Source organism: Neofelis nebulosa, chromosome 9, assembly GCF_028018385.1.
Source record: "Neofelis nebulosa isolate mNeoNeb1 chromosome 9, mNeoNeb1.pri, whole genome shotgun sequence".
Lineage (NCBI taxonomy): Eukaryota > Metazoa > Chordata > Mammalia > Carnivora > Felidae > Neofelis > Neofelis nebulosa.
Genome location: NC_080790.1, coordinates 123,559,135 through 123,572,835, shown reverse-complemented (window position 1 = coordinate 123,572,835; position 13,701 = coordinate 123,559,135). Strand labels below are relative to the sequence as shown.

The 13,701-nt window shown below is 49.7% G+C and overlaps 1 protein-coding gene across 16 annotated transcripts in view; it reads left to right on the top strand.

Annotated features, from left to right (window-relative positions):
• Positions 1 to 13,701, top strand: part of PTPRT (protein tyrosine phosphatase receptor type T) — a 1,082,577-nt gene that overhangs the window by 1,015,611 nt on the left and 53,265 nt on the right. For 9 of the 16 annotated variants that reach the window (XM_058685643.1, XM_058685642.1, XM_058685639.1 and 6 more), the window contains 4 exons: positions 6,485 to 6,521; positions 7,811 to 7,908; positions 10,415 to 10,474; positions 11,199 to 11,315. In XM_058685643.1, coding sequence (XP_058541626.1) covers positions 6,485 to 6,521; positions 7,811 to 7,908; positions 10,415 to 10,474; positions 11,199 to 11,315 — 312 coding nt within the window. The remainder of the gene's footprint in view (positions 1 to 6,484; positions 6,522 to 7,810; positions 7,909 to 10,414; positions 10,475 to 11,198; positions 11,316 to 13,701) is intronic. The other 7 variants (XM_058685649.1, XM_058685647.1, XM_058685646.1 and 4 more) reach the window with 1 other exon arrangement.

Below are 13,701 nucleotides of genomic sequence, written 5' to 3'. Positions count from 1 at the left end.
TGTGTGTATGTGAGAGTGTGTGCATGTGAGTGCATGTGTGTATGTGAGTGTGTGTGTATGTGAGTGTGTGCATGTATCTGTGTGTATGTGTGAGTGTGTATGTGAGAGTGTGAGAAACTGTGTGTGTGTGTGTGTATGACAGTGTGTGTGTGTGTGAGAGTATGTGCATGTGTGTATGCGTGTGTGTGTGTGCGGCAGGAGGGAGAGCAAGCTGATGCCTACAAGGAAGGCATTGATGGGAGATTGGAAGGGGAAGGCTGGTGTAATTTTCCTCCTCTCTCACCTCCCTGGGTGCTGACTCTGGCAGTGGCCGCATCCCAGCTGTGGCTCCAGCTTCTCCCAGGCAGACCCACTGGAGTTCCCGCCTCTGCCTGGCAACTCCTCTGCTCCAGGGTCCGGCTGCTTCTGTGTCTCCATCACCCACTAGTTCCAGGGGCTGTCACAGTCTCCCTCTGGGAGCCCCTCTGTCCCCTGGTTAGCATCCCAGCTCCTCCAACACTGATAGGTCCCCAGCTCCCCATACCGAATTCCCCGTGTCTGAAACACCCACAGTGGATTCTAGTCCCTGCCTGGACCCTGGCTTACAAAGGGCCTACACATGGTCAGGAGCAGGGGCTGGAGTTTCAGTGGGGGTCAAGGTAGACACAGCCTCTGTCCGCGTGGCCCTCCCAGGAAAGTTCACAAGGAGATGGCCAGTTCAGAGTAATCTGTCTTGAGCCTGGAGAAAGCATTCGGAGTATCCACCCATCACACCTCCGGCCTCTCCCTCATGCATCTAGTATTCATTTCACAAACACTGAGCAGGCCCTCCACTGTGTGCTAGAAACCCAGACCTGAAAAGGGACTCAGGTCTGGTGAGGGACTCAGGTAAGAAAAGAGACCCTCACAGCAGGGCCTATGGGAACATAAAGGAAAACCAAAGCCTTGAGGTATAGAGGTGGGTAGTCAAGGAAGCCTTCCTGGAGGAGGTGACACAGTGCTGCCTTAGCCAATGAGTAAGAGTCCAACAGGCAAGAAGGATTGGTAGTCACCTCACATCACCTCTTGTGTATCAGCATTACCTTAACTAGTACCACATCCTCCTGAAGTAAATGCCATTGCTACCCATTTCCAGATGGGTTAGCTGAGGCTGTCAATTAGTTATGTAACTTATCTAGGATCACACTGCTAGGATGTGGAGGGGGAGAGAGCAGGAGTCTGAATCTGGGGTGACTCCCCTACCATGTTCTGCTGGCTTCAGTTATAACAGTTATAATGACAACAGCCAGTGACTCTAAACGAGTCTTCCCTGCACCCTGTGATGGGTGGAGGGTTTTAAAGGAGTCGGTTTATGGAGACCCCCTCAATGCCCCTCCAAGTAATCCTCCCCATTTTTCAGAAAGGGAAGCTGAGGTTTAAAGAGGTTGCGAAGCTTGACTAAGGCCATGCAGCTGGTCGGCAGCAGAGCCAAACTTAGGAACCAGACTGGAATAACTCCAAACCCAGGGCCTTTCCTCCTGCCCCTCCCCATCCACTCCCAGACAGCACCTCACATCCAGCACCCAGTAGGGATTCAGTTAGCATGTAGTTAACCAGACTGAACTAGTTCCTTCCAGTTTCCTTTTGACCTTGTCTCCAGCTGAGTGCTTGTGGCAACACTGACGGCCGTGGCCCACATGAGGTGTGCCAGCCTAAGTTGCCGTATCTGGTGTTTGTCATCTAAGTGGTAGCCACCAGCAAAAATTACTTCCCTAGATAGACACTCAGTCCAAAGTTGCACGAGCATCTTGCCACAGTCAGAGCCAAGATGCACTCCAGTGTGTTACAGGCAACAAATGAAATTGCTGACAATGCAGGTGGATCTCCAACATCGACACTGAGGGCGCCCCCCCGACCAATGCCTACCAGCTTCCATCGTTACAGTGCATTCTGCAAGCCTTTGAGCATAAGAAGCCAGGGATTGGGCTTAAGATCCTTGCTCAAGGTTGCGTAGCTAGAATCCAGTTCTCTGCACACTAAGGACACCCCACCACCCTTTCCCTCCCTAGAAGTACTACATTGTGCACACAGGCCAAACAGCCTCTGCTAGATGCTGTCTTAATATATGACACTGGCCTCTGCTGGATCTTATTGGTTAGAGTCAGTCTCACTGGTTAGAGTCAAAGGTTCGTGAGACCAAAGTCATGAATTCAGCCCTTGTTGGGTTTATTCAGTCCTGCTTACCAGCCTTATGATCTTGGGTGAATTATTTACTTGTTCTCATATCTGCAAAGTGGGATAATAATGCTACCCCAGCAGGATGTGATAACTGATGTACCTCTCAGTCTCCCATTAGGAAACAGAGGCTCACTCAACTGAGGAGAGTTCAACAAGGGTGGGGACAGGATTAAGGGAAACCAACAGGGTGGGGTGCAGTATTCCCGGGCTAGGAGCAGTAGCCTCTGACAGAGAGTCAGTGCTAACCTCAGTGGCCTGATGCGGGCGGACCTAGAACATACACCCAACCTCCCCACGGTCTCTGAGTCCCTGCTTCTGCCCCCCATTTGCTGAACACAACTGGAAGCTGGAGGCCACAGAAGCCCATGATGTGGTCCATATGGGTCAGCATCCCATGGCACACGGCAGAGCGTGGAAGGGAAAAGTAGAAACATGGAGGGACAGAGAAGACACCAAGCACAAGCCCCTCCTAGCATGCTGTCACCAATATAGGGTGGAGTGAGGGGTGGGGAAGCTCATTAATTGTGAACCTACTATGTACTGCAGCAAACTTAAACTGCCTTAGTCTCTTTGGAGATTCCCAGCCAGACACACCCTAGACAGCTCTCTAGGTCCTCACCCTTTTGCCCTGGTCTCCAGCCCAGTTGAAATCATCCTGGCTCTCAGAAGAGCTAACTGCCCATGCTAGAATCATTTATCCACAATTGGATCTTGACGATCCATTAAAACAACTCCATTTGGATAATGAGCTAGATGGGGCCAGCCCTGTCGGTGCCTCCAGAGGCCATGGTTCTGCTACCATCGGAACCATCCCACCAGCGGGTTTGTTTGCACACCCGAGAATGTATTGGCCACTTGAATCTGTTATAAATTACCAGCCTGGAAATAAATATCGTATCTGGGTCCCCAGTAAATAACAGATGCATGAGTCCAGAGTGAGATAAATGTGTTTTGGATGCAAGCCTCTTTCCCGTTGCTCACAGACGGATGGAGGCAGCCGGGGCCGGTCGGCAGTGGGTCTCTGCTGTGTAGGTGGGACTTTGGTGAACTCTGAGTTCATTTAAAGCTAGCAAGTTTCCTGTCCCAGTTCCTGGCAAATCTCCAGCAAAGACCCCAGTTAAGCAATACAGTTCCTTTTATCTCCATTGTTGAGGAGTCTCGTGGTTAGAATGTTTTCTCTTTGGGGACTGTCTAGGGTCTTAGAGACCAGAGGGCCTTTTTACTCACATGCAGTGTGCGTGAATTCGATACATGTGTATCAAGGCTGGTGGCCCAGGCAGACTTCTCTGTGCTGGGGACACAGCCATGAGCAAGCTGGATACAGCCCTGCCCTGCTGGCCCTCCCATTCCACTGGGGAAACAGTGAGCATGTACATAAACAAAGAACACTGTGCCATTTGGTGACAAGTGCAAAGGAAAGTAAACCACAGAAACTTGAAAGAGGCTGGCAGGGTGGTCAGGGGAGGCTCTCTGTAGAAGTGACTGGTAACAGAGCAGTAGCCCGGATGGAGGGAGAGAGCAAACCGCTGAGTTAACGGGGGACACATGTAGCAGGCACAGGGAATGGCCAGTGCAAAGGCCTCTAGATGGAAACACGACTGCTGTTTCCGAAGAAGAGAAAGACAGCCAGTGAGTCAGGGGAAGAGCAGTCGGAACAGGAAAGCTCCTGGAGGGATGGAGTGGAGATACCATTAAGGTGCCCCAACCTCACCCCAGTGACCTATTCATGCACGTGTGTCACCAGCCAGCCTTTGCTGAAAACGGCACCCAGCTGAGTGTCACGTGCTGTGGCCCAGGAGGAGAAAAATACAAAGATCATATTGCAGCTCACGCTGGGAGTATGCTCATTGGGCATCTGCAGAAGCCTGTGGGACTGCTCAGGAGGAGGGAGGTCTCATCTGAGAGGTAGCGTGGGGAGGCTGGGACTTAGGGAACACGAGAGGGGGTGCAGAGGGACAGCTGGAAGTGAGGCTGGAAATGGATCGGCAGTCCTGAGCTGAGGCGTTTGGACATTGTGCAGGCAGTGGGGGGCCACAGTAGGCTGTTTGGTGGGGGAAATAACATAATCAGATGTGCACTGGAGACTTTGTTCTGGCAGGAAGCAGATGAGCTATGGGACCAGACTGGACGCAGGGAGGCCAACAAGAGGCCGGAGCTATGGCCCAGGTCAGGGAGGACGAGGGCTGTAACTAGGAGGGATGATGGCAGGGTGTGGGGGAGTGGGCATGAGAAACCGCATCCTCCCACACTCTAGGGGACTGTTTTGTGTTCCCAGACCTACTCAAGAAAATTCCTAGAGCCTAGGAAACCTTGTCCATCTTGACTTGAAGGAAGAGTTACCTCCTAGTACCTCTCACCTCCCTTCCTACTTCCCATGTGTCAGAGAAGAGCTCTGTTTTACATTAACAGGCAGAGCAATGAGGAGGGAAGGACTGCTGATCTCACCATCTCCCAAGTGGCCAACACAGACTCTTAGTCATGGTAGGCACCCAATAAATGTTTGCCAGATAACCAATAAAATAATATAAAGTCCTATACGTTAAATCTTAGGATAGTGCCTGGGACATAGTAACTGTCATATAACCCTAACAGCAATCCTATGATGTAGATAAAAGTACCTGCATTTAACAGCAAAAAATCAATTGAGGCACAGGGAGGTTAAGTACTTGCCCCAGACCACCACACAGCTCTTAAGGGTCAGGGCCGGGATTCAAAACCAGGCAACGGGGTCCAGAGTGTGCGCACATAACTTCTTCCTACCTTAATGTATTTAGCTGACCTCTCAGCAACTTGTTCGTTGGACACTTGCTCCGAGTCTCACACTGTACTAGGCTCTATGGAAAATATTTTTAAAACTTAGGAGGCAGTGTTTGTCCTCAAGAAGCTGACAACTCACTAAGAAGACAGGACTGCTCAAACAGAGCTTAGGTGGGGCCATTGATTCCTAGTCACTGTGGTTAACCCAATAGTAGCTCAGGCCATGACAGTGCCCTGGGTTGGTGCTAACAGTGAACTCCGGCATCTCTAGAGTATGCCCAGCAGTTAAAAGGTACCTACTGAATATTTATGGAGCAGGTGGAAGATTGAGGTGGAGGAATATATAAGGGACCCAAAAACTAGTCTTCAAATCAGAAAGTGGATCCAGAACTTCAGAGATAGCACATCTGTTTCACCATAAACCATACAGGTGGCAATTCTGGCTCATTTCCTGAGAAAGAGGAGGCAGCCCATCCACCCCGGCAGGGAAGAAAGACTGATCACCAACATTTAAGAGAAACTAGATATTATCAAACTTTAGGGCTTGTTTTCTTTTGAGATAGTTAACCATAAAGGAAAGGGGATTTCAGGACTGTCAATAATAATGTCTCCACCAGCAGGCTCCATAATTGGCATTTGTATTTTGAAATTTTATCCATCCATCCATCCACTCATTCACTCATGTGTTCATTCACTAAATACTAATTACATTCAGTGTTATGGACTAAATGCAAATCTTTGTCCCCAAACTTAAACTCTACTCAGTAGGATATAATTCCTCTCTGGCACTAGAAAGGGGATCCTCCAGTATGGCCATATCCAGGCCAAAGAGAAGGTTATCTTCAACCTCTTCCCCAGTGATTAGGGTTATGGGGCACAGAGTAACCCCACACCAGAGTGTGCATGGCAAGGCCTATTGGGACACTCTGAGATGGACAAGAATATCAGGAACTAGACTCTGAAACAGAAAGTGGCTTTATCAGCCTCTGGGTCACACCTGCACGGGGCCCTCCCTGGTGAATGGGACTTCCAATCCCAAGCCCAGCCATGTGGCACAGAGACAGTCACATTGTGGCATTCTTACCAATTTTTTTTTCTAATTGTTACTAATTCAAGAGGCCAACAACTCAATGGCTTTCTTCTGGTGGGTGGCCTACAGGGACTCACGCAGTGTTCTGCACACAGTTATGGCTCAGGAAAGACTTTTTGGTGGTTTATGTCCCCCCAGAAACCCTGAAATTCCTTCTCCACCTCTTTCTGGGTGCATGGGCATAAGTAATGTCCACCCAGTTCTTGCTTCCAGGGCAAGCCTATATGGGCCCCTCACAAGTAACTATTATAAATTGAGTGATTTAATAAGCTCTTTACACGCGTTACCTGATTTAATCTTTGCCACTTCTCTGGGAAACGTCTAACGCTATTCCCACTTTGCCTATGAGGAAACCATGTCTTGGAAAGGAGAACTATTACTATTAGGGTGTTTGCAAGCTTTGACTGCAGGCCCTCACTGTGCTTCTGTCCTGTTGTCCAGGGATACCATCGACCTCGGCACTACATTGCAACTCAGGGTAAGTACTCTCCTCTTCCTTGAAAGGGTCCTCGCCCTTCACTGTAAGAGAGGGATGGGCGTCTGCCAGCAAAGAAGCTGCAGAGGAGTAGGGCTGGAGAGCCTCCAGGGGTCCCTGGGAGCGTCCATTTGTGTTTTTTGTGAAGGAAAGAGGTGCCAAGTTCAGCTCTAGGGGAGGGACATGATCGAGAGATGAAGGAGATGTCACTAGGCAGTGGTCAGGCAGGGCAGACCAGAAGCGTCGGCTTCAAGATCCACCATCTGGAACTGGAGTTGATGCTGCCTTATCCCTTTGATGAGTATGCCTAGAAGACAGAAGTAGAAAATAATGTGGCTGTACATCATCAGAGGCTTAAAAATGATCCTGTCTCCCCAACGGTTGGGGGAGGAAATCCTGTAGATAATTACATATACGGACAGGGATATATATAAAGATACTCTTCACAGCATTATCTTCAATAGCAAAAAAGTGAAAAGTCTTAAATGCCCAACCGTTGGTAGATGAGTTAAATAAAGTGTGATACTTCAATATTCTAGAAAATTATGCAGTGAATGCATTTCATGCTTGGTCAGAATTTTTAAGAGCATGCAAAAATGCATATAATGATGCTTATTACAGAAAATACATACATAGAAATACAGGTACATAGAAAAGTGTATACATATACAGAAAAATGCTATTCGGATTTTGATACAAAACACATGTGTTACTTTAGTAGTTGTGAAAGCGATGAAGGCCCAGGACATTGAAAGAGAAATTTCCAAGGAAATTGCTTTGGACTCTCAGATGCTATCTCTCTTGCCTTGTCTGTTTCTTTCCGTCCCTGCTGTTTGGGCTGCAGACGAATGCTCCCTGTGTTTGTCAAGCTCACAATCGGGCCTCTTCTGTTTGCGCCATGAGCGTCTGGCTCCCAGCAGCTCTCTGTCTCTCCTCCCTTCCCTGCAACCCCAATTTCCTCCCTGTCTCTCACTGAGCTTCTAGAGCCCAATTCTGAGTGAGAAAATCATCGCCAGGGAAGGGCAATGGGTGCAGGACACATGGGGGCTGTGGGAGAGCAGAGGGAAGAGAAGAGGCTGTCAACGTGTCCAGCGGATGCTATAGTCCATGCTCTGCTTGGTTGGAAAGCTGCTTTTCTTTCCCATACTCTGGCCCTGGTCTCGATGACTTGGGTGTCCCAGCAAGGGTCATCTGGCCTTGCTCTTGCTTACCTCTGCCGAGCCTTGACTGACCACGCAGGAGGGACGGCCTCTTGGCTGCTTCCTTGACCCTGTCACCTTCTCTGTCGGCAGGTCCAATGCAGGAGACCGTCAAGGACTTTTGGAGAATGATCTGGCAGGAGAACTCGGCCAGCATCGTCATGGTCACAAACCTCGTGGAAGTGGGCCGGGTAAGCCCCTCCCGCAGCCACCTGGACAGAGGATGCTAGTGCTGCCCTCCAAACATTCCTCTGCTCTGGGCCTTGTGCCAAGTGCCCCCATTCAACAGTGTTCAACAGTTCGCCCCACAACAACCTGCATGGGAGACATCCTCACTCCTGCTTCCCATTCGAGGACTGGCCTTTCCCTTCAGATCATCCCTCTCTCCACCCTCACCCCATTGATGATGTCATCTCATGCACTTTGAGGAAACTAAAGCCATCAGACGTGAACTCTCATCCTCACACCGCAAAGCCACAATCCTACCCGCATCTACAACCACCTTCTCATTCTTCCCCCTCTCTCATCAGGGGGAACCCATAAAAAATGGCCATTTTTGTTGACCCCAAATGGTAGAATATCTGCTGTTTCTAATGGTTCCGCCTCATACGACAGAGGAAGTGACTCTTGCCCTTTCAAAGGCAATCCCAGTGCCTTAAATCACAGATTCTATTCAATATTTTTTTCATTTCTCTGCTCACTTGAAAAGTAGCTCTTTTTCTCATTGCTAGATCATTCCCCTGAACGTAAAACATCCTGAGTACCTTCCCCCTGAAAAATATAAAGCAGGCAAACAAAAAGGATTCTCTTGTCCGTACTTTTCTGCCAGACTCTAAAGACACACACAGACTCTGCTTCTCCACTCCCGTTCTCTTCTCCCCCATCCAGCGTAACTCCTCCCTCCATCCCACCCATAGTGACACCGTCAATATCACCAGCATCCTTCATGCGGACGAACAGCCACTTTCTTCTCATCGACCTCAGCCTCTCAGAGCATTCGACCCTTTGCTCCCTTACCTCTAAACCTGGATATTCCTCAGGGTTCAGGCCTCAGTCTCCCACTCTGCTCTATCTTGACTCTCTCCTATGTCATCCTTAGCTGCTCCTAGGGCTTGGAAATGGGACTGTTATTCCCCAGCTTGCTTTTGCCAACTTGGTAAACTGTGGCATGTGGGTGGGCGGGCTGCTGGGTTTAAAGGCGAGGTGCACAGACCCTAGAATGAAGAGGGCCTCTCCACTTATCATATGAAATAACTGAAGAGTGGGCAGGTAAGTTTTTGTTTCGACAAGAACCAGATAACCCATTAAAGTAGAGAGTCCTGGCCTCCAAGATAACGGGAAAGAGAGAATCTGGGCTGTTGTCATAATCCAGGCTATGGACATCTCGTGGCCTCATTGGACTCTAGGGCCAGGAGGGACTTTATCCTGGAGCCCACTCTTACCTAGTCCTTTCCCCAATTTTACAGATGAGGAAACAGGCCCAAAGGGGTGGAGTGACTACCCTGGAGTCCCCTAGCCAGAGCCCTGCCAGGACCACTGACTCTTGACTCTCATGCTAGTATCGCAGCCCCTCCACTCCTGACTGCTCCCCAGGGACCCAGGCCTGGGGGAGGAACTGCTGTGGACCAAAAAACAAAAAAACCCAAAAAACTAGGATTTAAGAATTCAGAGGTAAACTCCAGCCTGTTCTATAACATATCCCATATTGGAGACAGACTCCCTTGATGGACAGATCATGAGTCTAATTTGGATTTGGGGAGGGAACGGGAGTACTCTCTTGACAGAACTCCTAAGAGCCAAGCACCGTGCCAGATGCTTACTGTGTGTTACTTCATTTGGAGTCCCAACAACTGCCCCAGGTGGTGTTTCTGGTAATTATTCAGATGGCCTAGCTTTGCATCCTGGCTCCATCCGTTACTGACATTGGACACTTTTTTAGCCTCTCAGTGCTTCTGATTCCTCATCTGTAAAATGGGGTAATAATAATATCTGTATGAGGTTGTAATGATAAACTATTAAAATAACACATGGAAGGAATTCATAGAACACTTAGTAAGCAGTGAGAAACAGTAAGTTGTTAATAAGTGTTAGCTATCATTTTTTTAAGTTTATTTATTTATTTGGAGAGAGAAAGCACGAGTTGGGGAGGGGCAGAGAGAGAGAGAATCCCCAGCAAGCTGTGCGCTGACAGGGCAGAGCCTGACTCGGGACTCCAGCTCACGAACCGTGAGATCATGGCCTGAGCCGAAACCGAGAGTCGGACGCTTAACTCTCAGAGCCACCCTGGTGCCCCTAGCTGTCATTATTAATAAGAAGTTGAGCCTCAGAGATTTCGGCACTTTCTGGAAGCTACACAGCTACTGAACGTTAGCACCAAGCAACGCATCCATTTGCCTCCAAAGCCTGTTGCACTGTACCAGCATTTCCCTAAGTGGGTTCCACGGGATGCTAGCCTGCAGGATGTCTAGTGAGAAGAGGGTTCCATGGTTAAATACGTTTGGGAAATGCTGTGCACTCTTTGCCCCTCTCGGAGAGTCGAAAATACAGTAGCGTTAGCACATTCGATGAGCTGGGGAGTCTGGTAGCAGAGCGGCCTGTTTAACTTTGTTTAATCCAGCATTTCCCAAACTCATTTGACCACAAAACCTTTTTTTTGTTTGTTTTTTTGTTTCTTGTGTTTTACCTAACACCTATTAGCGCCCAGCGGAACACACTGTGGGAAATGCCACTGTAGGCCGCGCGGCGTCCCCCGGAATGGTAATGCTTTTGTTCTTTTTAGGGGAAAGCAATGATGATCTCTTCTTCCTCCCGCGGAGTGTGACGCAGAGTCAGGATGTGGGACTGGCTTGTCTGTAGCACCTGCACCCACCGCCCGGGCACAGAGCGGTCACAGAGTCTTCCCTCTGAGCCCAGCACCTTCCATACTTTTCCCAAATGAGAGCCTTTCTCCTTCCAGCTGCCAATTTCCACCTCTTAATAGTAATGTCCCTCTCCCGACCACTTCTGCTTCCACTCCCTTGCTGTTTCCCACCTTTTATTCTCATCTCTGCTCTGCTGACACTGCCCAGCTGCCCCAGCCTGACCTCGCACAGAGAGGGCTCAGCCAGAGCTAGGAAACTGGCCCAGTGACCCCACAAGAGTCACCAGACCTCCATACTCGAGCGTTATTCTCATCTGTAAACGGGGTAACGCCACCTGCCTACCTCACCTTGGTCTATTCGATCACTTAGGGTGATGATGGACTTGGAGATTTTAAGGAGCTCTGCAAAAGAAGGTACCACCATTATCCCTAACGGCTCCAGTTCCTTGGGGAGAGAGCGTGGCCCTGTGCGGTTTGCCAGTCCCTGGCCAGCTGAGAACCCCTTCGACCGAAATTCCACCCAAATCGCCCTTGGGTTTATCTGAACAGGAAGGCCAGACGAGGCGGCTGCTCGTACTCAGCCACCCACCCATTCGTCCTTGTCTCTGTCTTTTCTCACAGGTGAAGTGTGTGCGATACTGGCCAGATGACACGGAGGTCTACGGAGACATTAAAGTCACCCTGATTGAAACAGAACCCCTGGCAGAATACGTCATACGTACCTTCACAGTCCAGAAGGTAAGCTTGTTTGTTCATTCTGGGCGTGCACTGAGCGAGGGTCTGCTCTGTGCCCATCCTGTGTTTGGCACCAGGGATGAATCAGCAATCAGGTTGGATGTGAATCCCATTCCAGAAGATGCCCCCCTCTAGCAGGAGAGACAAACAGAATTCAACAGACAAATAAATGGAGTAATGCCATATGGTGATAAAAGCCATGGGAAAAAAAAAAAAAACATACCATGAGTGGAGACAGGAAGATGATGTGGTCAGAGAGGGCTTCCTGGAGGAGGAGGTATTGAGGCAGATAATGAAGGATGAGAAGGAGCCAGCTGAGGGAAGAACAGGAGGAATACTCTGCCAGGCAGAGAGAAGGAAACATGCAGAGTTGAGGGGAAAGAAGATTTCAACATGTTCTAGGCCTGTGGTTCTCAACTGGTGGTGATTTTGTCCCACAGGGGACGTTTGACCATGTCTAGGGACATTTTTAGTTATCAAACCTGAGGAAGGAGGGGTGCTCCTGGCGTCTATGGGTGGAGGCCAAGGACGCTAACATCCTGCAATGCATAGGACACCCCAGCCCCCAACCACAAATGTCAGTGATGTCAGGGTTGAGAGATGCTGGTCTAGGTATTGAAACGAGGCTAGGGTGCAAGTAAGCAAGAATGAGATTTCATTTAAAAAAATGAGAAAAGCTTAAAATGAAAAAAAAAAGAATGAGATTCCAAATAATTATTAGATTAGTAATGTAATTGGTCTCATAATGCTAGCTAACATTTATTGAGCAATTATTAAAGCAGGTGCTTTTCTCGGTGCTTTGCATATATGAACTGATTTAATCCTCCCAACAACCTCTTCATGGAGGTACTGTTATTACCCCCATTTTAGAGGTGACAAAAATTAGGCACAGCGCACGTACATCAGCTGTCCAGAGTTGCCCGGCCGTAAGCAGGCCGAACCATGTTCCCACCTCAGCCCTTGACTGAGGCTCGCTGTGCCTCCACTACTCCAACACGCCATTTTCTTTTTTTTTTTTTTTTTTAATGTTTATTTATTTTTGAGACAGAGAGAGACAGAGCATGAGCAGGGGAGGGGCAGAGAGAAAGGGAGACACAGAATCCGAAACAGGCTCCAGGCTCCGAGCCGTCAGCACAGAGCCCGACGCGGGGCTCGAACTCACGAACTGTGAGATCATGACCTGAGCCGAAGTCGGACGCTTCACCGACTGAGCCACCCAGGCACCCCCAACATGCCATTTTCTGAAAGCACCTGCACTACTGGACCAGGTGGCCCCAGACCCGAGGATGCAGAAGCATTGGGCATTCACTGCTGTGAAAGCTGTTCTGTTGAGGTTTGTGCAAGTACTTTTGAGGACCGAAGCAGGCACGTGCACGGTATGGTGCCTGCACGCATGGTTGAGTACAGGACACGCTCCTCCTGGCCGTTCCCTCTCCAAGCCCCGTGCTCCTGAAGGCCTACATCTGCAGGCTCAGGTGAAGAGCCAGGAGAGAAGGGCCCTTCTTCTTGACGAGGAGGAAGACAACAGGTGCATTGATGTGACCTTAGGTCAGGTTCCTTAAAAGCAGAGCCTGAGACAAGGATTCAGGTGCATATAGTGCACCCTGGGACCACTCTCAAGAGAAACTTGTAATAGAGGGCAGGAAGCGGGAGAGGGAAAGAGAAGGACCTGGGCAAGAGAGTCTTCCGCAAAGTCTAGCCCAGGCCTGCTCCAGGGGGCTTCCAGAGCATGACCTGCACCAGAGAGTTTGCCCCCTTGCCTCAGTCTGCCCTCTGACTGTAGACCAGCCACTGAGAGGTCACCTCCAGCACAAGTTGGCTCTTATTGGCTGAGGGCACCACTCCAGAAAAGGGGAGTCACTCGCAGTCAGCACTCCTGCAGTGGGGAGTCCTGGGGACACAAGCCACAAAAAAGGTCCTTGGATGGGGTTCCCATCTCATCTGGCACATAAGCAGTTAGTGTGGAGAGTGAGATGAGCAGTGGGGACATAGTGGCCCATCCTGGGTCCCACACCTGAGCAGGGAGGCTTTGGAGAACCATATACAGGTGCTCAGCAAACTGCCTGGGCCATTAGCTCACAATTGGTTCTTGAGCCGAGCCCGGGAGCCAGAAATAATAAACAGGAAGCAGCATCTGCCCTTGAAGAGAGCACAGTCCCCACGGGGAGAGAGGGCCCCTGATACATAACCACAGTGGAGGTAGTGAGGTCTGGAACAAGGGCTTCCCCGGGCTGAGGTGACTCTGAGCATGAAATGAAAAACTGAGTATTCCTGAAGCTGTTTTCTCCTACTTGAGCTCGTCCATCAGGGCCCTCATCTGGGCCTGTGTTCACTCCCACCTGGACTCCTACCCCAGCCTCCTGGGGCCTCTCTGCTTCTAGTCTCACCC